At 43.7% G+C, this 27,248-nt stretch overlaps 2 protein-coding genes across 16 annotated transcripts in view; one reads left to right on the forward strand and one right to left on the reverse strand.

The window, feature by feature from the left end:
• Positions 1–27,248, forward strand: part of FAM227B (family with sequence similarity 227 member B) — a 266,903-nt gene that overhangs the window by 211,800 nt on the left and 27,855 nt on the right. For 11 of the 15 annotated variants that reach the window (XM_056572242.1, XM_056572254.1, XM_056572244.1 and 8 more), the window contains one exon: positions 5,988–6,045. The exons of 3 other annotated variants lie outside the window; for them this stretch is intronic. In XM_056572242.1, the coding sequence (XP_056428217.1) occupies positions 5,988–6,045 (58 nt within the window). The remainder of the gene's footprint in view (positions 1–5,987; positions 6,046–27,248) is intronic. One more of the 15 variants, XM_056572253.1, reaches the window with a different exon arrangement.
• The window catches only part of FGF7 (fibroblast growth factor 7), an 86,545-nt gene that overhangs the window by 38,629 nt on the left and 20,668 nt on the right, over positions 1–27,248 (reverse strand). The gene's annotated exons all lie outside the window — the stretch shown is intronic.

Below are 27,248 nucleotides of genomic sequence, written 5' to 3' on the forward strand. Positions count from 1 at the left end.
TGTGAATCAATATAAAATGTATTTGGAATATCCATTTTCCTTTAAAGCAGAAAGTTAGAAGAATTCCAAATTTTCTAAATTTTCATGACATTTTTGGGGATTTTTCACCAAGAAAGGATGCAAGTATTGACAAAAATTTACCACTATGTTAAAGTAGAATATGTCACGAAAAAACTATCTCGGAATCAAAATAAATGGTAAAAGCATCCCAGAGTTATTAATGCATAAAGTGACAGTGGTCAGAATTGCAAAAAAGCCTCAGTCCTTAAGGGGTTAAACATACTAATTTTTGTACAAAAAGTTATAAATTTTTCAAAAGTAGTAAAATAAAACAAAACCTATATAAATTGGGTTTCATTTTAATTGTAGGGACCTACAGACTTTAAATATCTAATTTTTACAGAAAAGTGCATTGCATAGAAACAAAAATATGCAAAATGGCGTTTTTAATTTTTCAGTTTTGTCCCATAGATAACTTGTTTAACTGTAGATTTAGTTGTAAAATTATTGATGTCTTTCTAAATTACAATTAATGCAGCAAAAACAACCTTCATATGGATCTCGAAAATTGAAAGCATTTTGGCTTTTAGAAGGCAAGGAGGGAAACTGAAAGTGCAAAATGTTTTAAAAAATGATGTCCTTAAGGAGATATTAGCCACCTCGTGGTTCCTCCAGCTTGGAAGAGCATCCACTGGTGCAAACAGGAACAGTGTGAAGATCACAGGAAAACAATCGGATATCTATCTGGCTCTTCTCCAGTATGCAACAATAAGCCAATATAATGATAATAAAGATGCTTTTTATTTCATAGGTGCTATGCACTTTTGCATTTCTAGCCCATGCCAGTCAGGCATGAAACACACAGGTAAAAGTCTTCATAATATAGGCCAACATTAGCAGAGTGGTTTCAGGTCACTAACAAGTATAGCGGAACCAGAATAAAAACAATAAAATTATTTAATATAAATAACAGATACATGATGTGCTAAATGCTATAAATAGCAGATAAATTAAACATGAGTAAAATACATGAACAAAAATGCAAATACAATATGCAAAACTAATCATGATAGTGATTGCGGACTGATGGAAACTGCAGCTCACAGATAATGGTGATGACTCCGGCGTGCTGTTGCTGTCCGTTAGTATCTCATTGGGACGATAACGTAAATATAGCCAACTCATGTAGGATTGTAACAAGAGTTTGAACCTCTTTATATTGGCTTATCGTTGTATACTGGAGAAGTGCCAGGATAGAGGTCCCACTTTTTTCCTGTGATCTTCACACTGTTCCTGTAAACAGGTGTTGAAATCCCATGATTGTCACTTCTGTCATCTTTACTTACAAAATAATCACAATAAAATAATGGTTATGTAATATTATCATTGAGATTCCGACAAATCTATTTTCAATTTAAGGACAAAATGGTTACAAACACTATTTATAGTACCATTAATTGAACACATACAATACATAATAATATAGGTGCTATAAACTACTACACAATGAATGGAGGGCAACATGGAGCTTGTACAGAAGCTAAACTGTTTTTCCAGTGGTTTCAAAGGTCTACTAGATCTGTTCAGTTGGCACACTGGCTGGACCTGTTCAGTTGGCACACCTCTGCACATATTAAGTGTAGTACCCCTTGTACCTCTTGTGATTTACTGACATAAATAAGATCTATGCATAATATTAGATAGCTGTCAATCAGCAGTGGGTTGGTGAGTGATCCTGCATCTCATCTGCCATACAGTGCACTGCTGACATCATGTTGCAATAAGTAGCTTGCAAGTTCTCCAAAATTAAAACTTACTGTATTTAAATGTTAGTGACACAATATTAAAATCCACGTGTCCATTACTAATATTGAGGGCAGAAAAAATGGGATAAAGCCTTTCCCTTAAGACAACAGCAATGCAGTTGTACTAACCGATCCAACATAGAGAAAATGTTAGTATGAGCTAAGCCTCAGAGTAATGTGGGATTACTTTTAGGCTAAGTATTACCCCAAAAGAATGACAGTCCATTTTTTGGAACAAACAGATTTCTGCTGCAAAAATCTCCACTGAGGAGATTCTGTTGTGTACACTGTGCAGCAAAATTCAATTGACAGCAATGGGACTCTGCTGCACCTGTATTTTCGAGTTAAATTTCAAAGCAGAAATTTGCTCAAAAAATTCCACAGTGTGAACCCAACCATACAGTGCTCATTTTGACCAATGAGTGATACCTGGAAAATAGCTTTCAATAGTTTTCAATACATTTTCTTGTACGTAACTGTATTTTAAAGTGTTACTGTCGTTAGAAACAACTTTTTTCAATTAATGCTTCCTTAAAAACTAAGCATTTTCCTAATATAATTAAATAAAGAATTTGATTGCTAAAAACACCCACTAAACATCTTATCCCCCTCCTATAGGCTTGCAATTAGGGGCAATGGATCACGTCACACGGAGGCGGAGGCATGATGTTACACGCCGCCGGCCCCGTGGTCGCCGGTAATCAGACCTGGAGCAAACATGCTCTGAGGACTGATTTTAACTCGAGTGCTGCATGCAAGATCACGGGGGTCCCCAGCGGCGGGACCCCCGCAATCAGGCATCTTATCCCCTATTCTTTGGATAGGGGATAAGATGTCTAAGCGCCGGAGTACCCCTTTAATAACTTGGCAAATCACTGAGCAAAAGAACCTCTGATCAGAACAATCAATGTAAAACTTATCTTAAAGATAAAAAAAAAAAATTATATACTATAAATGTCCAAGATGGTTGGTGAAAAAAATACCCCAAAAAGAAACAACAAAAAAGTGTCTCAATAAATAAAAAATGTGCGACACTAATAAAGATAGACTCTGGAGTGTTTCCTTAGAGATATAGATGGATACAGATAAATGTGTCCTTTAATATAGCTCGGGGGAGATAAATAGATGTATAACCTCCCTTAATATTTCTTTAGGTAGGGATATAGTAGAAAATGTGTGTGTGGGGGGGGGGGGGGGGGTGAATTTTTGCCCTCTATTTCTACAGACACCCGTCCCTCTGTCCCTGCCTTTTGAGGGTCCCACCTCCTTAACATGGTGGCCTCAAATACGGTGCAGGTCCCTCTCCTATCCTAAGTGGAGGATAAAACAACAAGTAGGACAGAGACAGTAATATGAATGTAGGAAACACTCCAGAGTCAGGGCCTATGTGCCTATAGCCTCAAAAACATATAGCAAGTGATCAAACAATGTGCCATTAGAAACACAATTCCCAATTCCATTCCAACGCTTTTCACCTGCCTAGTACCTCATCAGGGAATGAAAAAAATAGAGATAATCAGATAACTCATAAAAACAAAGCAACAATAGACATATGATACCACCTTAGCTAGTACAACAAACATAGGAACTGCTCCTAGAGAGTAATGCTCAATGAGTGCTGCTGCCCTATAGCCACAGTGCCATAATAGATATATGATAGATAAATTGCACTTCCCTTGGGCCAATGTATTATGACAATATTATAAACACATGTAAATGTAAATTTATGGTTAGATCAGAATACTAGCCAAGGAAACAAAATCCATAGTGTGTAATGGCAAACTAGGAGGGATACTCATCCCAGTATGGTACTGATAGGCATCGTTCCAGTCAGCCGGCGGAGAGGTTCCTGGAGCAAATCAGTGATTTGGTAGGACCTATATTTAACTAAAGAATAGCCTTTATATGTAAATGTAATCAGAGAAGAGAAAAGTAATCTGGCACTGTCTCTTTAAACCTAATGCATAATATGTTATGGAATCGTTGTTTAGCAGTCAAATTGATCCTTTGAGTGGTGCTAGTGTTCAGCAGCCAAATTAATCCTGCGGGTGGTGCTACACACTAGAAGATACAGAGAGTAATGAAATCACAAAAAGAAGGGAGTGGAGCAACTCACCCAGAAGGTCCAAGACGGTGCAGCTTGTCAGGTCGCGGTCAGGCGCGTAGAAGCGGGGAGGCGAAAGGTGGAACGGGAGGAATCAGGCGTCGGGCCACAGCCGAATCGCACCTTGTGGTGCTTCGTCAGGGCCCTGCGACTGTGGCCCGACACCTGATTCCCCCCGTTCCGCCTCTCCGCTCCTACGCCGCCTGACCGCGACCTGACAAGCTGCACCGTCTTGGACCTTCTGGGTGAGTTTCTCCACTCCCTTCTTTTTGTGATTTCAAGCCTTTATATGTAGCTCACTTGCTTTTTGTTCTTTACTTTTGAGGGGGCGTGTCCATCTCTCTCCCTCACTGTGATGACTCATCTGCTCTGAGTTTGGGAGCAGCCTGACTGTCTGCAGATCACTGCACAGTAGTTTTTATGCATACATTTTCTATCTGTTCCTAGTAAAGCTGGATGCTAATCAACATAGCTGTCACCATGTGTGTCATTTAGCTTGATCAGATTCTTTGTCATTCAGGAGTCATAAAGCTTTGGCTGTTCAAGCATGCTGGGAGTTGTAGTTTTGCAGTGCAACAGCTGAAGTTTTATAAAGCACTGTGTTACAGCAATGTTGCCTTTAGCTGTTGCAAAACTACAACTCCCAGCTTGCTCACACATCCTTTGTCTGTAGTTTTGCAATAGCGTGATTCACACAACTGGAGAATACACAGCTCTAAAACAGAGTTTTACAAAGATTGTACCCCCAGCTGTTGCAAAACTACAACTCCCATCATGGGAGTTGTAGTTTAGGAACAGCTGAAGGCTGTATTGGTGCAATGGGGATCTCCTATACTGGATACCTACACACTTTACAGAGTATGCTGCAAAATACAGAGTAGTCTGTTTGCATAAAGACAGATAACCCCTAGTGGTGGCTATTTTCATTTTAGATTTTTTAGTAAAATTGAAATTTTTTTTAAATAAATGTATATTTAAAAAAGTAATCTTATCAGTAGTACTACAAAATATAAAAAGTTTTTGACAATGACCGTGCCTCTTTAACTCCTTCAGGATGAAGGGCGTACCTGTACGCCCCTCGCCCGTTCCCGGTGTTTAAAACATCACACCGGGTCGCCCGGTCCCGGTGTTTAAAGCATCACACCGGGTCGGTCCCGGCTGCTAACGATAGCCGGGACCCTGGGCTAATAGCATGCGGCGATAAAATCGTGATGTTCCGATCAGCTAGGACGCAAGCGGGGACCCCCTTACTTTGCTCGGTCACGTCTGATCGGGGTTTGATTGCTCCAAGCCTGAGCTACAGGTATGGCAAAGCTATGGCTTTGCAGGGATCAGGGTAAAAGATCAGTGTGTGCAGTGTTATAGGTCCCTATCGGAGTTATAGCACTGCAACAAAAAAGTGAAAAAAAAAAAAAAGTTTACAAAGGTCATTTAACCCCTTCCCTAATAAAAGTTTGAATCACCTCCCTTTTCCCATAAAAAAAAAAACTGTAAATAGAAAAAAAAATAAACATATGTGGTATAGCCGCGTGCGGAAATGTCTGAACTATAAAAATATATTGTTAATTAAACCGCATGGTCAATGGCTTACGTGCAAAAAAATTCCAAGGTCCAAAATAGCGTATTTTTGGTCACTTTTTATATCATGAAAAAATGAATAAAAAGCGATCAAATAGTCCGATCAATACAAAAATGGTACCGATAAAAACTTCAGAACATGGCACAAAAAATTAGTCCTCATACATATAACTTTTCCTGCATGTAGTTATGATTTTTTTCCAAAGTACAACAATATCCAACCTATATAAGTAGGGTATCATTTTAACCGTATGGACCTACAGAATAAAGATAATGTGTTATTTTTACCAAAAAATGCACTGCGTAGAAACGGAAGCCCCCAAAAGTTACAAAATTACATTTTTTTTCTTCAATTTTGTCACACAATGAATTTTTCTTCCGTTTCTCTGTGGATTTTTGGGTAAAATAACTAATGTCACTGCAAAGTAGAATTGGTGGCGCAAAAAATAAGCCATCATATGGAATTTTATGTGCAAAATTGAATGCGTTATTATTTTTAGAAGGTGACGAGGAAAAAATGAAAATGCAAAAACTGAAAAACCCTGCGACCTTAAGGGGGTAAGACTTTAACACCATTTTTTAGCCCTTCTATCTGGTTAATGTTATCATTATGTTTATTTCAATGTCGTTATTAATATCATTACATAGGTGACACAAGAAAGTCCAGCTCACCTTTTATGGGTCGGCAGCAGCCTTAAAGTTATAGAACAAGAAGTAACTTCAGTGCGGCAATGTAGCATTAAAAATGACATGAACAACAGGATGGTGGAACAGGACGACTAAGAGTGTGTTGCACCTAAAATTTCCTGTTCTACCATCCTGTTATGCTAGGCATTGTTGGAATAAATGTCAAAGTTTTTATGCTATATTGCCACACTGGAGTTTCTTCTTCTTCTATTTTTAGAAGTGAAGCCTCCAGAACACAGTATTTCAGATGTGGCCTCACTCGGGCTCCATACTGTGGGATTATAATCTCCCTTTTCTGGCTATTATTCCGTGATCTATGCAGCCAATCATTGAACTTGCTTTCCTTATTGGCTGGCCCCAGTGATTACTTATTTTAAATGGGTCTTTTACCTCTGTGCACAGCTTTGTTCCATTTACATGCACAGGACTCGCACCCCGAGGTGCTGCTGTGCAAGTCTTTTTATTTTACTGTTGTCTCTGACCTTTCCCAGGTATCCACCCACCCGCTGCAGCATAGCCATGGTCCGCTGTAGACTTGCACTACAGCACTTCTAGGTGTGTCCTGAAAACAGGACAAAGAGGCGGATGGAGGTAATAGAAGCACATTACAAAGTATTATAACTTGGCATCATGGACTCAAAGGCTCAAGAAAAAAAAAGTAGAATACTCCTTTAAGGCTGTTAGAAATCGCTCCTCCTTCTCTTCTGAAGACTGTGTTAGCACAGAACTGCCAATAGGACGCTCAATTTAAAAGGGTACTCCGGTGGAAAACTTTTTTTTTTTTTTTATCAGCTGGTGCCAGAAAGTTAAACAGATTTGTAAATTACTTCTATTACAAAATCTTAATCCTTCCAGTACTTATTAGCTGCTGAATACAACAGAGGAAATTATTTTCTTTTTGGAACACAGAGCTCTGTGCTGACATCATGACCACAGTGTTCTCTGCTGACACCTCTGTCCATTTTAACCCCTTAAGGACCAGGCCATTTTACACCTTTGGACCAGAGCGTTTTTTGAACATCTGAACACTGTCACTTTAAACATTAATAACTCTGGAATGCTTTTAGTTATCATTCTGATTCCGAGATTTCTTTTTCGTGACATCTTCTACTTTAACATAGTGGTAACATTTTGTGGCAACTTGCATCCTTTCATGGTGAAAAATCCCAAAATTTGATGAAATAAAATGAAAATTTTGCACTTTTCTATCTTTGAAGCTCTCTGCTTGTAAGGAAAATGGATATTCCAAATACATTTTTTTTGGATCACATATACAACATGTCTACTTTATGTTTGCATCATAAAATTGTTTTTACTTTTGGAAGACACCAGAGGGCTTCAAAGTTCAGCAGCAATTTTCCAATTTTTCACAAAATTTTTAAACTCACTATTTTTCAGGGACCAGTTCAGGTTTGAAGTGAATTTGAAGGGTCTTCATATAAGAAATACCCCACAAATGACCCCATTTTAAAAACTGCACCCCCAAAGTATTCAAAATGACATTCAGTCAGCATTTTAACCCTTTAGGTGTTTCACAGGAATAGCAGCAAAGTGAAGGAGAAAATTCACAATCTTTATTTTTTACACTCGCATGTTCTTATAGACTCAATTTTTTTATTTTTACAAGAAGTAAAAGGAGAACATTTATACTTATATTTGTAGCCCAATTTCTCTCGAGTAAGCACATACCTCATATGTCTATGTAAAGTGATCGGCGGGCGCAGTAGAGGGCTCAGAAGCGAAGGAGCAACAAGGGGATTTTGGAGAGTATGTTTTTCTGAAATGGTTTTTGGGGGTCATGTTGCATTTAGGAAGCCCCTATGGTGCCAAAACAGCAAAAAAAAAAAAAAACACATGCCATACCATTTATGAAACTAGACCCCTTGAGGAACGTAACAAGGAATTAAGTGAGCCTTAATACCCTGCAGGTGTTTCACGACTTTTGCATATGTAGAAATTTTAGAAATTTTGGGGGGCTTTTTTTCCCTTTTACCTCTTGTCAAAATGAAAAGTATAGGGCAACACCAGCATGTTAGTGTAAAAAAATTTTTTTTTACACTAACATCCTGGTGTAGACCCCAACTTCACCTTTTCATAAGGGGTGAAAGGAGAAAAAAAAAATTTGTAAGGCAATTTCTCCCGATTACGGCGATACCCCATATGTGGCCCTAAACTGTTGCCTTGAAATACGACAGGGCTCTGAAGTGAGAGAGCGCCACGCGCATTTGAGGCCTGAATTAGGGATTTGCATAGGGGTATTCTACGTCAGTGATTCCCAAACAGGGTACCTCCAGCTGTTGCAAAACTCCCAGCATGCTTGGACAGTCAACGGCTGTCCGGCAATACTTTGAGTTGTTGTTTTGCAACAGCTGGAGGCTCCATTTTGGAAATAGTGGCGTACCAGACGTTTTTCATTTTTATTGGGGAGGGGGGCTGTGTAGGGGTATGTGTATATGTAGTGTTTTTTACTTTTTATTTTATTTTGTGTTAGTGTAGTGTAGTGTTTTTAGGGTACAGTCACACAGGCGGGGGATTACAGCGAGTTTGAGCTGCCGCACAAAATTTGCTGCATCGCAAACTTGCAGCCTGATACTCACTGTAAGCCCCCTGCCCATGTGAATGTACCCTGTGCATTCACAGGGGGGAGGAGGGGACCTCCAGCTGTTGCAAAACTACAACTCCCAGAATGCACAGTCTATCAGTGCATTCTGGTAGTTATAGTTTTGCAACAGCTGGAGGCACATGGGTTGGGAAACACTGAGTTAGGAAACAGACAATGTTTCCCAACCAGTGTGCCTCCAGTTGTTGCCAAACCACTACTCCCAAACATTCTCAGGCATGCTGGAAGTAGTAGTTCGGCAACATCTTTAGAGCCAGATGTTGCCAAAATACAACTCCCAGCATGCTTGGAGTTGTAGTTTTGCAACATCTAGAGGACTACAGTTTGCAGACCACTAATACAGTGGTTCCCAATCTGTGCCCTTCCAGATGTTGCAAAACTACAACTCCCAGTATGCCAAAACTTTCCAGACATGCTGGGAGTTTTAGTTCTGCAACATCTGAAGGGCCAGATGTTACAGAACTACAACTCCCAGCATGCCTGGACAGTAAGGGCATGCTGAGGATGTGTAGTTTTGCAACATCTGGAAGGGCACAGTGGTCTCCAAACTGTGGACCTCCAGATGTTGCAAAACTGCAACTCCCAGCATGCCCAGACACCAAGGGCATGCTGGGCACCTCTCCACATCACTACTATACCCCCTCACCTCTCCTTATCACTACTATAACCCCCCCTCACACCTCTCCTCATCACTACTATAACCCCCGCACCTCTCCTCATCACTACTATAACCCCCCGCACCTCTCCTCATCACTACTATAACCCCCCGCACCTCTCCTCATCACTACTATAACCCCCCCTTCACCTCTCCTCATCACTACTATAACACCCCCGCACCTCTCCTCATCAATATAACCCCCCACACCTCTCCTCATCACTACCATAACCCCGCGCACCTCTCATCACTATAACCCCCCGCACCTCTCCTCATCACTACTATAACCCCCCGTACCTCTCCTCATCACTACAATAACCCCCCTCTCATCACCCCCATAACACCCCCCTGCACCTCTCATCACCCCCATAACACCCCCTGGCACCTCTCATCACCCCCATAACCCCCTGCACCTCTCATCATCCCCATAACTCCCCTGCACCTCTCATCACCCCCATAACTCCCCTGCACCTCTCATCACCCCCTCCTGCACCTCTCCTCATCACCCCATAACACCCCCCTGCACCTCTCATCACCCCATAACACCCCCCTGCACCTCTCATCACCCCTATAACACCCCCTGCACCTCTCATCACCCCCATAACACCCCCTGCACCTCCCATCACCCCCATAACCCCCCTGCACCTCTCATCACCCCCTCCTGCACCTCTCCTATTCACCCCCATAATCCCCCTGCATCTCTCATCACCCCCATAACCCCCTGCATCTCTCATCACCCCCATAACCCCCCCTCTCATCAACCTCATATCACCCCCCTCTCATCACCCCCATAACACCCCCTGCACCTCTCATCAGCACACCACCATTCCCCCACCCCCGTGCCCGCACGTTCACCTACCCTGCTGGGGATCGGTGCAGCTGCTGTTCCTGTCACAGTGTCACTGCGCAGGGAGAATCCGTCGGGAGGATGCTTTAGCTGGACTGGAGATCGCACAGGGACAGGTCAGGTGACTGGAGTAGACGCACATGCCTGCGCGGGGCACGTCGACTCCCATTAGCCCCTGACCTGTCCAGCCCTGCTGTACTTCTTAAGGGGCCCGCGCCCCAGAAAGAGCGGGCCATAGTCCTGCGGACCCCCCCGGACGATGAGGCCCGGTCATAGTTCTGGCGGGCACCCAGCCAGGGGTCAGTGAGTGACAGTCGCAGTCACTCACTGACAAGCCGGGGGAAAATAAAAAGGTCCAGGGACGTCCGGGCTCCCCTGAAGCTTCAGGCCCCATACAAGTGTATGGGTTGTACCCCCCTTATGGTGGCCCTGCTTCTGGAATAAATCATAATTACATGCAGGAAAATGTATACGATTAAAAATGTCCTCTTCTGACCCCTATAACTTTATAATTTTTCCACATATCGGGATGTATGAGGGCTCATTTTTTGTGCCGTGATCATTTTATCGGTACCTTTTTTGTTTTGATCTTAGTTTTGATCGCTTTTATTCATTTTTTAATGGGATAAAAAGTGACCAAAAATACGCTATTTTAGACATTGGAATTTTTTTTTACGTGTACGCCATTGACCGTGAGGTTTAATTAATGATATATGTTTATAGTTTGGACATTTACGCACTCGATGATACCACATATGTTTATATTTATTTTTATATACATCAGGGTTTTTTTTAATGGGAAAGGGGGGGGGGGGGTGATTCTGACTTTTATTAGGGGTTAAATTGCATTTATTAACACATTTTTTTCACCTTTTTTTTTTTTTTTGCAATGTTATAGCCCCCATAGGGGGCTATAACATTGCATACACTGATCTCTTACACTGTTCACTGCCATGCAATAGCATGGCATTGATAGGTGTTATCGGCGATGGGACACGCAGGAGGCAGGTAGGGATCCTCCTGGTGTCCTGCAAGCTGTTCGAGATGCCGCGATTTCAACACTGCGGTCTCGAACAGCACGACTGAGCTACCGGGATGCTTTCAGTTTCACTTCAGACGCGCAGGTCAACTTTGATCGCCACGTCTGAAGTGTTAATACGGGGCATCACCACGATCGGTGATGTCCAGTGTTAGCCGCGGGTTCCGGCCATTGATGGCCGCCAGGACCGACCCGATATGACGCAGGGTCACCGCGTGACCCCATGTTATATCGCGGGAGCTGACGCAGGACATAAATATACATCCTTTGTCATTAAGGAGTTAAAGAGGTGCTCCGGGGAAGTTAAGAAAAATAAAAATGCCCCAAAGCCACCACAATACCTATTCTGTTTCCCCTGTAGTTATCCATGTGATTTTGCCAGTCATGTGGCCCCTGTTGTCTCCTGAATATTATTTTTCCTTGCTTGCAGCCCAGACTACAACTCCCAGCAGCCAGTGCGGCTCTGTGTAATGGCTGCCAACCAATTGCTTTTACTATCTGTGTGCATGCTGTGTTGTTGTAAACACAGTGAGCAGCACACACTGTATGTGTCTTTTCTTTCGAACTATCTTTCCCCCCAGCAATAAATCATGATATTCTCTGAATGACAGCAGACAGTGATTAGATGTACAGAAGGCAAAGAGCGGCATTATGTGCTGAGGAGACACTGGGCTGTTTTTCTCCCAGCAAGATCCTCACACAAGGAGGGGAGGGGGAGTGGAGGTGTGGCTGTGAAGCCAGACAAGACAGAAATCACGTGGTGTTGGTCTTCCAGGAGGGTGGGGGCTAATCTCAGTGAGGGCTTTGCACAGTAATTAATACTTCTTAAACAAGGCCCAGTGAACTTTATGGGTGCTAATGACTCACTGATTTACTGAACAGCAAAGGCTAGTCCAGCTCTACAGGAAAGCTACTGTCGCACAAACTGCCAAAACATTACTGATGGCTATGACAGAATAATGTGAAAAAACACATTACATTACAGTTTGATATTTGTGAGGATGTGTCACAGCGATCACTGATAGAAAACTATTGACCTCTGTACAAGTGTTTACAATGGACTGGACTTAGAACTAGGCCATGGGGCAACAGAAGGTGTGCATCACTTACCAAGGTTAATGCCTTGGTACTAGATACCACAGAACACCATTAGTGGTCTTGTGAAGTCCATGATTTAAACATTACCTTAAACTTTACCCTTTAAGAAATTAAAATGTATGGGGGACTGTAAAATAAGTGAAACCATTCCAGCATATGATTACTTAGGACATCTGTACCATCCCTTTCATTGTAGAAGCAGGTGTGTGGGAAGAAAAGGGAGCAGGATAGCATAAATGGTGTTTATTCTTTTTTTTTTTTTTCTCAAATCATGACCACTGAATTTTATGGGTAGGGTGAGGACCCTACCCAAAAAATGCAGTGGGTATTATCTGAGAAACATTAATGTTATCCTTCTCCCTTTTTTCCCCAACACACCTGCTTATACAGTGACCCCCCCGACCTACAATGGCCCCGACAAATGATCAAATCGACATACGATGGGCTCTCAAGGCCATCGCATGTCGATGTCAGCATCGACATACGATGCTATTTTATGTCGGGGCCATCGCATTAAGTGCTATCCGGCAGCGCAAAATGCTTAAGCTGCTGCCGGATAGCAGCTTAATGTTCCCCATGTGGTGCGGTAAATATTACTTACCCCTCCACGATGCTCCGGGGTGCCCTCCGGGTCCAGCGCTGGTCCTCAGGTGTCTTCTCGGCCCTCTCAGATGACGTCAATACGCTGCTGGGCACGTCATCCAATAGAAATGGCGTACGCAGCGGCGTAATGACGTTGCTATGCAGGCCCAGTAAGGCCTTGCGGAAGACAGCAGAGGACCAGAGAAGACAGGAGAAGACCAGGAGAGCCCAGCGGATGCCCGGGGTCACCATCGCTAGTGGCGGGGACAGGTGAGTACAGCTTCCTATACTTTACATTGCACGAATCCTTCAACATACGATGGATTCGACAAACGATGGCTTGTTTGGAATGAATTACCATCGTATGTTGAGGGACCACTGTACATTCAAAGGCATATATGAATAAATAAAAGGAAGTATATAATGTACAGTATTACTCAGTGATTTATCTCTTTCTTAGAAAGAAAAAGCAGTAGCATCGATTAAGCGCTCCTACTGCTTTACAGATTTTTTGTGTGTGTACAGATTCCCTGTACAGAAACACTCCTTCCTATATGATGTGTAAGGAACCACAACTTGAATAGAACATTAAGTGCAAATATTAAATAACGTTATCCAATGTAAGGAACCATCCTTGGGGATAGCTCTGGGATCGTCCTGGTCACTGCCACGGGACACGTTTCCTTGAAATAACTCAGCAGACAACAGTTCAGGATGCAAGTCTGGCACCTCGCCAGCTTTCTTTACACAGTTTGCAGGTAAAACAAAACATAACTCGGGAACAAACCAAAGTCCTAGACCGTCTGGTCACTGACCACACATGTAAGCATGCCTTGACTGCTAACTGGTGAGCTACCCTCAGCCAGCATAAAACATGTGCCCCTGCAACCTGTTGTAATCACAGTTCACACTGTCACTTGGGCCACTTACAGCTCCAGCTGTGTGCTTCCTCAACAGCGACATGCTGTTTCTCAGGGAGAGCCCAGACTATTATATCTTATATCTAGACTTCCACCTTATAGGTAGACTTCCCACATTTCTGCTAGCCTCATTAATAAGGCACCTGATGAGCATCTCTGCTAGCTCAGCTAGGATAAAGGACTGAGAAAAACAAGATTCAGCATAGCTTCCTTTTTCTCAGTCTCAGTCACTTCTTCCAGGTGACAGTGCAACTCTAGCCCCACCTTGGGTTCATCTTCAGCTGGCGGATGGAACCCTTGTTCCTGTACCTGATCTGTCTGTAGTTTTACTGAATATTTTGTTTCAGTCAGAGGCACACTTGTCACTTGATTCTCTGGATCCTCTTGGACTAGACTCGCGGTCTGTTCTTCAGCTCCAATAGCAGTCTTGCAGACCCCTATCTGACATATCTAGTGACTGCTGACACTCCTCAGCCTCTGCCAAGTAACTCTCCACTAGTGTGTGGTGCAAGTTAAGTGTTGTGAGCCTATCAGGTGTACCTGCTCTAGTCACCTTCCCATAATTGCTGAAAAAATTGAAAATCCGTCCCCAGTACTACATCATACTCCAAGGAGAGCTCTATTGCCACTTTGTGACTCACGGTACCATAGGGAGTAGAAAAACAGACATTAACAGTTTTATAACCCCAAAAATCTGCCTGTGTAGACACTATGATGGGGTCTGGCTTTCTGCAACTGGTCTTTACCAGACTTATTATACCCCTAGGCTTTAGCAAGGCAATCATCTTTTTACCATCTACTATCAGCTCACACAGGTTTTCTTTTGTCCTGTTAGAGTTGGCAGCAGTACACATTACTTCAGAAGACATAGGCATGGGTTTTTCACAAAAAACATTATCACATTGCACAGGTTCAGAATTTACAGGACAGTTCATAGCACTAGGACCTAACTCATGCAAAGTGTGTTTTGTAATATTTTCTCCCAGTCCTGCATGCAACATTTTCTGTTCACCGGACTTTAGTCCGATCTGTCGAGTGTGAACAGTCTCATCAGTCTTCATGAGGGGTCCCCCACCCTTACATGATTTTGCAACTGGACATAGGTTGGAGCCACCTTGAACATAGTTCACACAGACAACTAGGGAACCACCACCCTCAGACTCAGCATTTTTATGTACAGTCCCATCATTCTTATGTACAGTCTCATAGTCTTTATACATGACCCCCATAACCCCTAGAACAGTCTTACTAGAATCTCTTGCCATCCAGTCATTTAAGGGCTGGCGCTGGACACCTCTCACCAGTTTCTCCGCTGCAGAACATCACTCCAGTTGCTCTTTACGTAGCTCTGCAACTTTAAATCCAGCATCACTGTTAGGCTGCAGGTCACACTGTAGTCTTGCAGCTTAGCTTACTCCCACTCGAGTCAGGATCTCTGTCTTGACTTTCTCATAGTACCGTAAGATCTTTGGATCTAGTTCAAAATAAACTTTTTGGGCCTCTCCACCAATGAATCCAAACACCAAGTTTGCCCAGCGTGTCTTGGGCCATGCCTCATGGGTAGCAATCCTTTCAAACTCTGCAAAGGTTGCTTCCTCTTGTGCTGCAGCAGTCCGTAACAAAGCCCTTATCAGGACATCCATCTTGCAACACTTTATAATGCAAACAACACAGTCCTCTGCCGAAATGTCAGCCGCTTGCCAACCAAATTTTCCCATACCCCTAACAACAACTTTATACACAGTCTCAAAACTTCCTTTGCACTCTGCAGGTGGCCCGTCCACCTGTCTCCTTACTTGAGAAAGAGCTCACACTCGCTTGATGGGACCTGTTGCCCCTAGCAACAACTTCACCACAGGCTCAGTCCTGCTCTTGCACTCCACAGCTGGGCTCGTCCCACTGTCTCGTCTCTGAGAAAGAGTACCCACTTTTACCATGCACGGTAGTTTTCTCTTGGCAACAACTTCACTGCAACTCGACCACTGGTTGCTCCTAGCAACGTGTTGCCCGCATCCTCCACCAATTGTAAGGAACCATCCTTGGGGATAGCTCTGGGATCTTCCTGGTCACTGCCACGGGACGTGTTTCCTTGCAATAACTCAGCAGACAACAGTTCAGGATACACGTCTTGCACCTCGCCAGCTTTCTTTACACAGGTTGCAGGTAGAACAAAACATAACTCGGGAACAAACCAAAGTCCTAGACCGTCTGGTCACTGACTACATATGTAAGCATGCCCTGACTACTAACTGGTGAGCTACCCTCAGCCAGCATAAAACATGTGCCCCTGCAACCTGTTTTAATCACAGTTCACACTGTCACTTGGGCCACTCACAGCTCCAGCTGTGTGCTTCCTCAACAGGGCCAGAGTGTCTACCCCTATAGCGACATGCTGTTTCCCAGGGAGAGCCCAGACTATTATATCTTATATCTAGACATCCACCCTATATCTAGACTTCCCACATTTCTGCTAGCCTCATTAATTAGGCACCTGATGAGCATCTCTGCTAGCTCAGCTAGGATAAAGGACTGGGAAAAACACCCTTTCATTGCCCTCAAACCTGCCTTAATGTCACACCATTTTCTTGTTGACAATATGGAATATCATTAGTCAATCCACAAATGTTTGCATTCTGTTAGAATTTTGATAGCGTTTAGATTTGAAATGTTCAGCTAAAATATTTTAATGATGTTGTAGTATATTATTATTATTATTTTATCTGCAGTTACTAAACGCCCCTGTACATGGACAAATTTTTAGCCTAATGAGCATTCATCTGAACACACGTTCCAGATAATTGGTCTAGTTCATCAGCTGATTAGGTCCTTTATGTAGGCCTAAAAACCAGAAGAATTACTTACAAAAATAGGTAAACAGTTGGGTTACATTAAAAATACTTTACTAATTTGTGACTTTTTCTCACCACCTTGATCACCTTGAAGCTAAGGGATTTAGGATCTCCCCCATGTGATGTCTTATATCCCCAAGGTGCTCCCCAAACCTGCGTCTCAATTCACGCTTGGTTTTCCCTACATAGTTTTTTGGCCAGGGGCAGGTGATGAGTTGTATATCTCATCACCTGCCCAAATATTATGTAGGGAAAACCAAGCGTGAATTGAGATGCAGGGTTGGGGAGTACCTTGGGGATATAAGACATCACAGGGATACAGCAGTATCCCGCCATGTTTGGGAAAAACATGGGGAGATCCCAAATCCCTTAGCTTCAAGGTGATTGAGGTGGTGAGGAAAAGTCCAAGAAGGGGAGGCTGGGACAAATACATCCTAAAGAAGGAGACACAATGGATTTTTAGGATGGAATGCATTACACCTGATGAGCTAAATGATCAAATATCCTTCCAATGCTTCATTGAATAGACCTATTCTATTTCATACCATATTTGCATCTGCTAGATTTTCCACCACTTTGTACATGCCTTTTGGGGTTCAGTATAGTAATGGCCAAACCTTGGTTCTGATATCCAGGGTTGGGGGCTTAGGTGGACCACCTGATCATGGGGGATGATATGATGTTTCCACTGTATGCTCCCTGTGCATACACCTTTACAAATCTCTATAAATGAAAAGCAACAGCCTCATATTGTTTTGAAGCATGTAATGCCCGGTTTAAAGGGGTTATCCAGGAAAAAACTTTTTTTTTATATATCAACTGGCTCCAGAAAGTTAAACAGATTTGTAAATTACTTCTATGAAAAATATTCATCCTTTCAGTACTTATGAGCTTCTGAAGTTCTATTCTGTCTAAGTTCTCTCTGATGACACATGTCTTGGGAACCGCCCAGTTTAGAAGCAAATCCCCATGCAAATCTATTCTACTCTGTGCAGTTCCCGAGACAAGCAGAGATGTCAGCAGAGAGCACTGTTGCCAGACAGAAAAAAACTACTCAACTTCAGCAGCTGATAATTATTGAAAGGATTAAAATTTTTTAGTAGAAGTAATTTACAAATCTGTTTCACTTTCTGGAGCCAGTTGATATAAAAAAAAAGTTTTTTCCTGGAATACCCCTTAAACTACGACATAATTCAGCATGGGTTTGATCAATAGATATGCCTGTAGGTAACCTTACCATGTTCACATACCTTAGTGGGAGTATTTTATTTTGGATTGGACAAATTTACTAAGGGGCTTATATCCCGGTTATGTAATCTCAGCATTATGGCTGACATTTATCAAGTATAGTGTCCAGTACCCTTTTTCTCCTAGCTTTTATTCGCTCTCACATTTGCGCACCAGGTGCCAAAGTTATTAATATGGCGCATCAACATTGTTGCATATCGCGCACAACTACTTTGGCCGGAATATAAAGTAAACCACCTTATTCCTGGCGTGCGCAGCAATCCCCTCACGTAATTTTCTCTTCATAAAATTAATGTCCACTTGTTTTCCATCTACTTTCTTCAAAGTCTGTATATTAATTAAGCAGAACAAAAGATAATGGCACAGTCTGGGGCACGGAGGGCAGAGATGACATCTGCCAACTGTCACGATTCGGCTTACAGGTTGTGGATCCACTGTGTCAGCGAGGGATTGGCGTGGACCGTGCTGGTGGACCGGTTCTAAGTGGCTACTGGTGTTCACCAGAGCCCGCCGCAAAGCGGTATGGTCTTGCTGCGGCGGTAGCAACCAGGTCGTATCTACTAGCAACGGCTCAACCTCGCTGACTGCTGAGAAGGCGTGGGACAGAAGGACTAGGCAGAGGCAAGGTCAGACGTAGCAGAAGGTCGGGGCAGGCGGCAAGGTTCGTAGTCAATATGGATAGCAGGAGATCAGGTAACACAGGCTTGGACAACACTAAACGCTTTCACTGGCACAAGGCAACAAGATCCGGCAAGGGAGTGCAGGGGAAGTGAGGTGATATAGCCAGGGAGCAGGTGGAAGCTAATCAGGCTAATTGGGCCAGGCACCAATCATTGGTGCACTGGCCCTTTAAGTCTCAGAGAGCTGGCGCGCGTGCGGCCTAGAGAGCGGAGCCGCGCGCGCCAGCACATGACAGCCGGGGACCGGGACGGGTAAGTGACTTGGGATGCGATTCGCGAGCGGGCGCGTCCCGCTATGCGAATCGCATCCCCGCCGGCAATGTCAGTGCAGCGCTCCCGGTCAGCGGGTCTGACCGGGGCGCTGCAGGGAGAGAGACGCCGTGAGCGCTCCGGGGAGGAGCAGGGACCCGGAGCGCTCGGCGTAACACCAACCTTCACACTGCTAGTATGGAGGTGGATTTGTTTGCTGAGGAGAATGTTGATGACAAAGTTGATGATGACATTACAGATACATCTCCACTGCAGACTCAAAGGCGTGTTTGCCAAAAAGTGTGTCTCCAAGTGTTGCAATACTACAGAGGCATGCTGGGAGTTGTAGTTCTGTGACAGCAATTAACAGATGCCCTGCTGTGCTTGCAGACACTGATCAATGCTGTGTCATAGGAGCCTATAGCACATCATTGATCAGTGTTATCAGCGCTCCATTACTACAGCCTCCTAAGGCTGCAGCATTATTGGTAGGGAACCTCCGCTTGTCCTCTCAGATGATTGGGACCCGGCGGGATTTTGCTGATGGTGTCCCGATCAGCTCTACTGAGCTACTGGCACCTTTTTTTAGGCATTATTTAGACAACGTTGATCGCTGAATCTAAAGGGTTAATGCCGGACAGCACCAGGATTGTTGATGTCCGACATTAGCCAGTAAGAAGAGAGCTCCTCTCCTGAGCTCTCTTCCTATTACCCTGCTCCACGGCTGCCCCGTTTCTAAACGGCGGCCAGCTGTAGTAGTGTTAACCTCCTCCCAGCACTGAGCAATGCTTGGAGTAGGAACAGTGACACTCATGTCGGAGAGGCCGGGCCGCGCTGCAAAGAGGATGAGCATGCATCCGCCTACGGGACCAGGACTATGATCGCAGGCTGCAGTGTTTGAAATAGGCTCCCATGCTGTGCAGCCTGGCCTCTCCGGAATTAATCATCGCAAAATTTTGTAATGGATGAAATTGCTATATCGCAATCCGCAATTATCGTGATTTGATGTGGATTGCAATATATAATGCAGCCTTAGTGTAAGCAAATGATCAGGAATGGACGTTCAGGACTACGGCGATGAAAATTTACATTATTGAGGTTCAAACATGCCACCTCTGAGATGGTGTAGGATTTCTGATCTAAATAGGGTATTGCACCAAAGTTTGCGCCTTTTAACAGAACGCGCAGTTAATAAATAAATGTCTACAGCATCAGCAAAAAATAAATAAATTGGGACGGCAAAGATGACTATAACGTCGAAATTAATAGGTGCACTAAGAACGGAGAGCGACAAAGGTAGACAAAAAAAAAAAAGCTCTCAAGCATATGATAAATGTCAGCCTGTGTCTTATTTATGAATATCTTTCTAATATACCTAAATAAGTAATATCATGAATGAGCATCAAGCTTATGCTCAGGATCATCATCCTTTTATTTATTTACTAGCTGAGTACCTGGCGTTGCCTGGTTTTTCCTTCCCAATCCTTATTGGGGAGGAAAATAAGCAAAGGAGGAAGCTTTTGACTTTATATCCCATCCTCGTATATTGTTGTCCTATCTCAACCTCATATCCTGTCCTCATATCCTGACCTTATATGCTGTCCTCATATCCCATCCTCACATCTAAACCTCCTATCCCGTCCTCATTTCCCGCCTTCTATCCCGTCCTCCTATCCCGACCTCCTATCTCTACCTCATATCCTGTCCTCATGTCCGGTCCTTATATCACAACCTCCTATGCCATCCTCATATCCTGACCTCATATCCTGTCCCCATGGCCCGACTGTTACGTATGGGCAGGGAAGGAGTGCACACTAATCTCGACCGCTCCCCTATCCCTGCCTACTTACGTACCTGCCCTAAACGACAGTCCCTTCCTGTATACGTGAGGGGTGTAATTGTCAAAATAATAAACTACAATGACACTGGCTAGGTCCGGGGACAGTGGTAAAACGGAAAAACTAACAAAATACAACTACACACTCACACAATAGTCCAGAGTCAACTAACCGTGTCAGCCAGGAGAAGTAAAGGACCAAGTTGCTAATACCAGAGAGAAGTCGAGATGAAAGCCAAAAGTCAAAGATGCCGGGTAATACAGGAGAAACAGGGAATACACGCTAGCTACTGGAGCAAAAAGACTCTTTCACAGGTGCTGAGTAGAGCCAACTGCCAGGTTAAATAGGCAACACACAGGTGCTCTCATCAAGCCATCAACTGACCAGCTAGACATCTAGGTGTAACATGGCAACAAAAGCAAACAAAGAACCTGTCAGAACCTTTTAACCCTATAGTTTCTGACAGTACCCCCCCCCATTTTAGGATGGGCCACCGGACCCTTCATAACCTGAGAGTAAAGAGGTCTTGACTTGGATACAGATGGACCATCAATGTCCTCATCTGTATCCTCATCCTCCAAATCGCACCACTCATTGGTGTCCTCACAGTCATCCTCCCAAATCTCACTACTTCCCTCTGACTGCAAGTCAACAGGAGTACACTCCACCCTTTTATTACCCATGGTGTCACATGATGCTGGTTCAGCAGGAGATTGCTGCAAAACAGGCTTTACAATACTCTTAGGCATTAAATCAGATTGTACACCAGATGGAAAAATGCCCCCCAGAAGAACTCTGGCAGGCACAGCTCTCTGAGAGACATGACATACCTGTGTGCCCAAGTGGCCTCCACGCTTGACATAGGCAGTGATGAAGTGTGTATTCTCCCCTAAGTAAAAACACAAGCCGTTGACTAGATACTCACACAACAGTCCAGAGTCAACTAAACGCGTCAAAGTACCAAGTTGCCAATACCAGAGAAAAGTCGAGATGAAAGCCAAAAGTCAAAGATACATGCTAGCTACTGGAGCAAAAAGACTCTTTCACAAGTGCTGATTGAGAGCCAACTGCCAGGTTAAATAGGCAACTCACAGGTGCTCTCATGAAGAAGTCAGCTGACGAGCAAGACAGCTAGGTGTAACCTGGCAACAAAAGCAAACAAAGAACCTGTCAGAACCTTTTAACTCTATAGTTTCTGACACCGACCCCATATCCCGTCCCCATATCCCGACCCCATATCTTGACCTCCTATCCCGTCATCCTATATCGACCTCCTATCCCGTCCTCATATCCCTTCCTAATATCCCCTCCTCATATCCCGACCTCATATCCCGTCCGCATATCCCGACCTCATATCCCGACCTCATATCCCGTCCTCATATCTCAACCTCATATCCTGTCCTTATTTCCCATCCTCATATCCTGTCCTCAGGTGGGACTGATTTGTGATGAAGATATTGTAAGCTGAAAATAGAAGGGGACGTGGCTTTGTGGGACTGGGCGTGATTTGCAAGCCAGACCAATGCACAAAAAGGGTAGATAATAAAAGGGAGCTTAAACTGCGGGCGTGTCTTTGTGAGATGGGGTGTGGCCTGCAAGCCGGACTGACGCATTAACCAGTAGATGCTGAGCGGAGCTTGTGGAGTAAGGTACTGGAAGTCCCATATACTTGCATGGGACTTGAAACAAAAACCCATCTGTTATATAAGGGTGTAGGTAAGGGTTACTTTAACTATCATATATATATATTTGGCATATAAGTAATATGTGTACCAGGTATTATTGAAATATCTCCATCCGTACGGAAGTTATGTGGGAACATACATTTCCCATAGATTTGCATGGGACTGACCCTCACAAATGGGGGTAGTTAAGGGTTAAATTAACTATCCTACATTTTAAGTGGACATATAAGTAACATGTGACCAAGTATTATCAAAATATCTCCAGCCGTTTGTAAGTTATGCAGTAACATATTTCCCATAGACTTGTATGGGACTTTAAACAAAAACCCCGAAAATTACCTATCCTATACCTATATGTTTGTTGTTGACATATAAGTAACATGTGTGCCAAGTTTCATGTTAATATCTTTAGCCGTTTGGACGTGATGCTGGACATACACACATACACACACACACACACACACATTGAATTTTATATATATATATAGATAATTTATTATTTGTTAGCCCTTATGTCCTATTGTTATTACTTTTAAAATGCCTTAATCATCCTGGTATTATATATGTATGCGACTATAACCATACATCGGAACATCATACTCCATATGGCAATGCTGCCCTATCGCTAACATGGTTCGCTATCAGTACTTGGAACTATAATGTCTGCGTTCCAAGAATGGATGCCCTGTGACATGCACTGGGACGCATGCACCACGCTTACTATGGCGTTTGCGCTCCAGGACAACGTCTCGGGTGGAGCGCAGACGTCACCTCCAGGACTGGCTGATTTCACTTCTGCGCCGCGCTATGATACAGCTGGACGTAAGCTTAGTTAGATTAACTGCAATATATATACATGCTGAATGTGGATAATACTTTGCTGGCATGCATCTGACATACATGCTTCCCTGTGTCTGTGGGGACTGGATCAACGAGGATGTATTTGTAACATTGCTTTCACACACAGTATCTCTATGGCTATGTAAAACCTCCTGAGGAACCCCGGTGACCATCCATATACTGGGAGGAAACGCGTATTCTTTTATTGAGCATCACTTACCTTCCATACATATGCTGTGTTGTTAATAGATTTTGCATATTTTATTGGTATCAATTAAAAGTTATATTTTAAAAGGGTACATGTCACATATTAGTAAATAAGGCCTAAAAAACATTCTTATCCCCCATGTAAACAATTATGAAAATAATGAAAGGATAAAACAAACAGTTCAGTGATCATTCATGTGACCCAGCCTGCACAATTATTAAGCTGTGTAAAGGCTGATTAAAAACAAGCACTGATCATCTAGATACGCATAAGATGAAACTCAGCCATACCTGGAACTGGATTTTAATGTGCCTGATCCTTTGGTCTCACATGAGATAGGCCTACTAGCAGCCAATATGACCTTCTGACTATTAAAAACATATGTCTACTTGGCCATGTGTAGAGTGTGGCTTATTTGAGAGCAATAGCTGTCAGCCAACAGGTGTATGGTCACCTTTGAATGTCAGTTTGTTTGGCATGAGGCACTTTTTTTTTTAATATAGTGAACTACTTAATTATATTTATATTTTTTTTTGCTTTACATAGAAACAAAACATGGTCAGTGTGAGTCTCTGGGTTTAATAAAGTACATTTGAGTCAGTGACGAAAACTGATAGCCTTGTCATTGTTCGTAAATGTGAATAGAAATTCTTTCTGTTATGTTCAAAGACTAAAGCAAAGCAAGTTTAGCTGAAACCAACTATTTTCTAAATGACTGGATTCAATATAGATCTGTTAAACTGTACTCTTAAAATGTTGATTACATATAATTGAATGATTTTGCAGTATAACTACACACAAATGACTTCAAAGAGACAGCTCTCATTTGATATACAAAAACAGAAAAGTACAAAAACAGTATTTATAAAAGGTGTATATTGTAAATATATTTTTTTAGATATTATGCTATCAATTCATATGCAATTATACTACAATATTACATACTAATAAAATATAAACCCCTCTATGTAACAACTGATTCCACCCCACTGAGGAATGAGTAAAAATCATATTGCAGGGGGTGTGGCTTGCCTATGGAGGAGTGAGGATGTGCTTTCCCTCGCTCCATTCCAACGATGCCTTTCCTGCCCCCCTACACAGCTAACCGAGCCCGCAGCTCCAGCTCCCATGCCCCGCTCCAAGAATCAGAAGGACTCCGCCAAGCCCCTCCTCACTGATTCAGACATCACCGGCAATTTTTCGTCAGTCAAGCTGCCTCGAAAGACACCGTCCCAGCTCCCAAGATGCCCACCGCGATGAGGTCCCGATCTACTGCCTGCGAGATAGAGCATGCAGGGGCTGCTTTCCTGCTGCTTTCTCAGGTATCCAGGGGCTGCCTCCCTGCTGCTCTCTCAGATATCCAGGGGCTTCGATTAAGAAGGAGATTATTATGGGGAGGAGTGGGATCTCAAAACATATCTTAAAGCTCACCCCACAAAACAGGACTTTGACCACTATATTTCTTTACTAGAGAGCAGCTACAATAAAGAAGGGGAGTCCATAAAGGAGGAACTACACCGTCATGGTCAGCATATGTCTGAGTTGGATCAGCAACAGTAACAGATCCATGGTTGCCAAGACCTGTATTCTCAAATCCTCCAGAATCACTCTCTTAAAATATCTGAGCTATTTTCCCAACATGAGGACTTAGAAAACCGACACCGCCGCAATAAGATATGGCTCCTCTTTATCCGCGGTATCCCTGAAACTGTAGCTCCCTCTGCATTGGACTCTGTGGCTCAACGGATATTTGCTACTCTTTTACATTCTGATAACTCGACCCCTGTTGAGCTGGACCAGATTCAACGCTCTCTAGGCTCCAAACAGCCTGGCAATGCTCTCCCCCAGGGACATTATTTGCTGTGTCCATTTCAAGGAGAAGGACAGGATCATGCTTGCAGCCCAGGACCACAGCCCAGGGGACTTTGAAGGCGCACAAGTTTCCTTGTTCCCCAACATGGCCAGATGCACCTTGTAATTTGGCAGGGCCCTGAAACCTCTCCTGGAACACCTGCGCGGTCGTTCTATTGCTTATAGATGGGGTTTCCCCTATGTGAGTTGTTGCCCGCCATGTCATTGCCCTTCTGTCATAGCCATTAGTCCCTACTGGGGTCTATTTCATTGCTAGTTGCTGTTTTTGATGTTTCATTATGTGACTTGGGGTTGTGGGTGGGGGGTGCTTATTGTGTTATTTTGTGGCTGCAGGAGGGGACAGCAGGCTGAACATCCTTCAGCTTGTGATGTCTTTGGGGCTTTGGGCCCTTGCTTTTTCTGTGGTGTGTCCCCCTGTCCCTTTCTACTGTGTTGTCCTTTTGAGTTCTCTTTCCCCCTTCCCCTCTCTGTTTCACTTCCGCCCCCCTTCCACATTCACCTATGGATACCCTAGCCATTTGCTCTTTTAAAGTTACGGGGTTTAACAAGCCTGAAAAGAGATGCCAGGTGTTGTACCACTTACATAAAAAGAAGGTATGGTTAGCTTTGTATCAGGAGACGCACTTTCAGACGTACTCTTGCCTGACATTTGGTGATCCTAATTATCCTTTCCTACCTACTGTACCCTAAAGTACCCTTTCCTACCTACTGTTCTTAAGACCCTCAAGGATCCTTTAGGTCGTTACCTCTTTCTTCATTTTACTCATGCATCTAGTGTATTTACTGTTGCATCTGTTTATTTCCCTAATCATGGTCAGGTTTCCTTCTCTCTGGATATGCTGGGTCGCTTAGACGAGTTTGCTGGTTCATCTCATGTTATTCTGGGTGGTGACTTCAACTAGGTATGGGATCCTGCACTTGACTCTTCTTCAGGTAGGTCCGCCCTCTCCTTTGCAGCACAGTAGATTATGCAGGGAATTGCACTCCCGTAGGTTGGTGAATCTTTGACGCACTCTACACCCAGACGTGAAAAATTGCACGTACTACTCCCCAGCTCACTCCGTTTACAGTAGATTTGATATGATTTTTAAAGGAAAATTTCAACCACCCCTCAAGAATACCACCCTGCTGGGTACACAGTAAATGAATGGTTTAGGAAACAGTTAGTTTGAAAAAATGCAAAGGATTTTTATTAAAACACAATAGATAAAAAAAGGTAATATTACCAGATAAAAAGCATAATTAACAGAGCAATAATATATGTGTGAAGGCTAACGCAGTTAGCCTGTATTTGTGAGAGGGGGCCGGGTTAATCACTATAAGAACCCGCGGTGCCCCTAGCACAGTATGCCGCGGGTTCTTCACGTGATGAGAGGTCAGCTGACACACCAGTCAGCTGACAGGAAGCTGTTTCCAGCGGTGCGGTACGGGTAAGTGGCCGGGGCTGGCCTTGGTGGCGGCGTTTCTCCGCAACCACCTCTCCGGAGGTAAGCCGGAGTCCGGGGGTGTACCCTCGGCCAGGCCCCGGCCCCGATTTCATTAACAGTGGGACACGTGGCCCGTTCTTTTCCTCCGGCTGGTTTGGCACGGCTCCTCCGGCAGTGGGACCCGTGACGGGGGCATGCTGCGGCTATTGTGTTGGGATGGCTGCGCGAGTCCTCGCTCCCCCACGAACCCCCCGTGGCAGTACGGTACCGGCATTTCTACAGCCGGGTCGGTGCTGTCACCTTAGGGTTTTCTGCCAGGGTACTGGCCCCTGTTTGTGGTATCGGGGAGCTTATAGGCTATCATCATACCCCCGCCACCTGTCATGGTTATTTAGTGTATATTGTGTGTGTCGGTTA

This window comes from Hyla sarda, chromosome 4 (assembly GCF_029499605.1).
Source record: "Hyla sarda isolate aHylSar1 chromosome 4, aHylSar1.hap1, whole genome shotgun sequence".
Lineage (NCBI taxonomy): Eukaryota > Metazoa > Chordata > Amphibia > Anura > Hylidae > Hyla > Hyla sarda.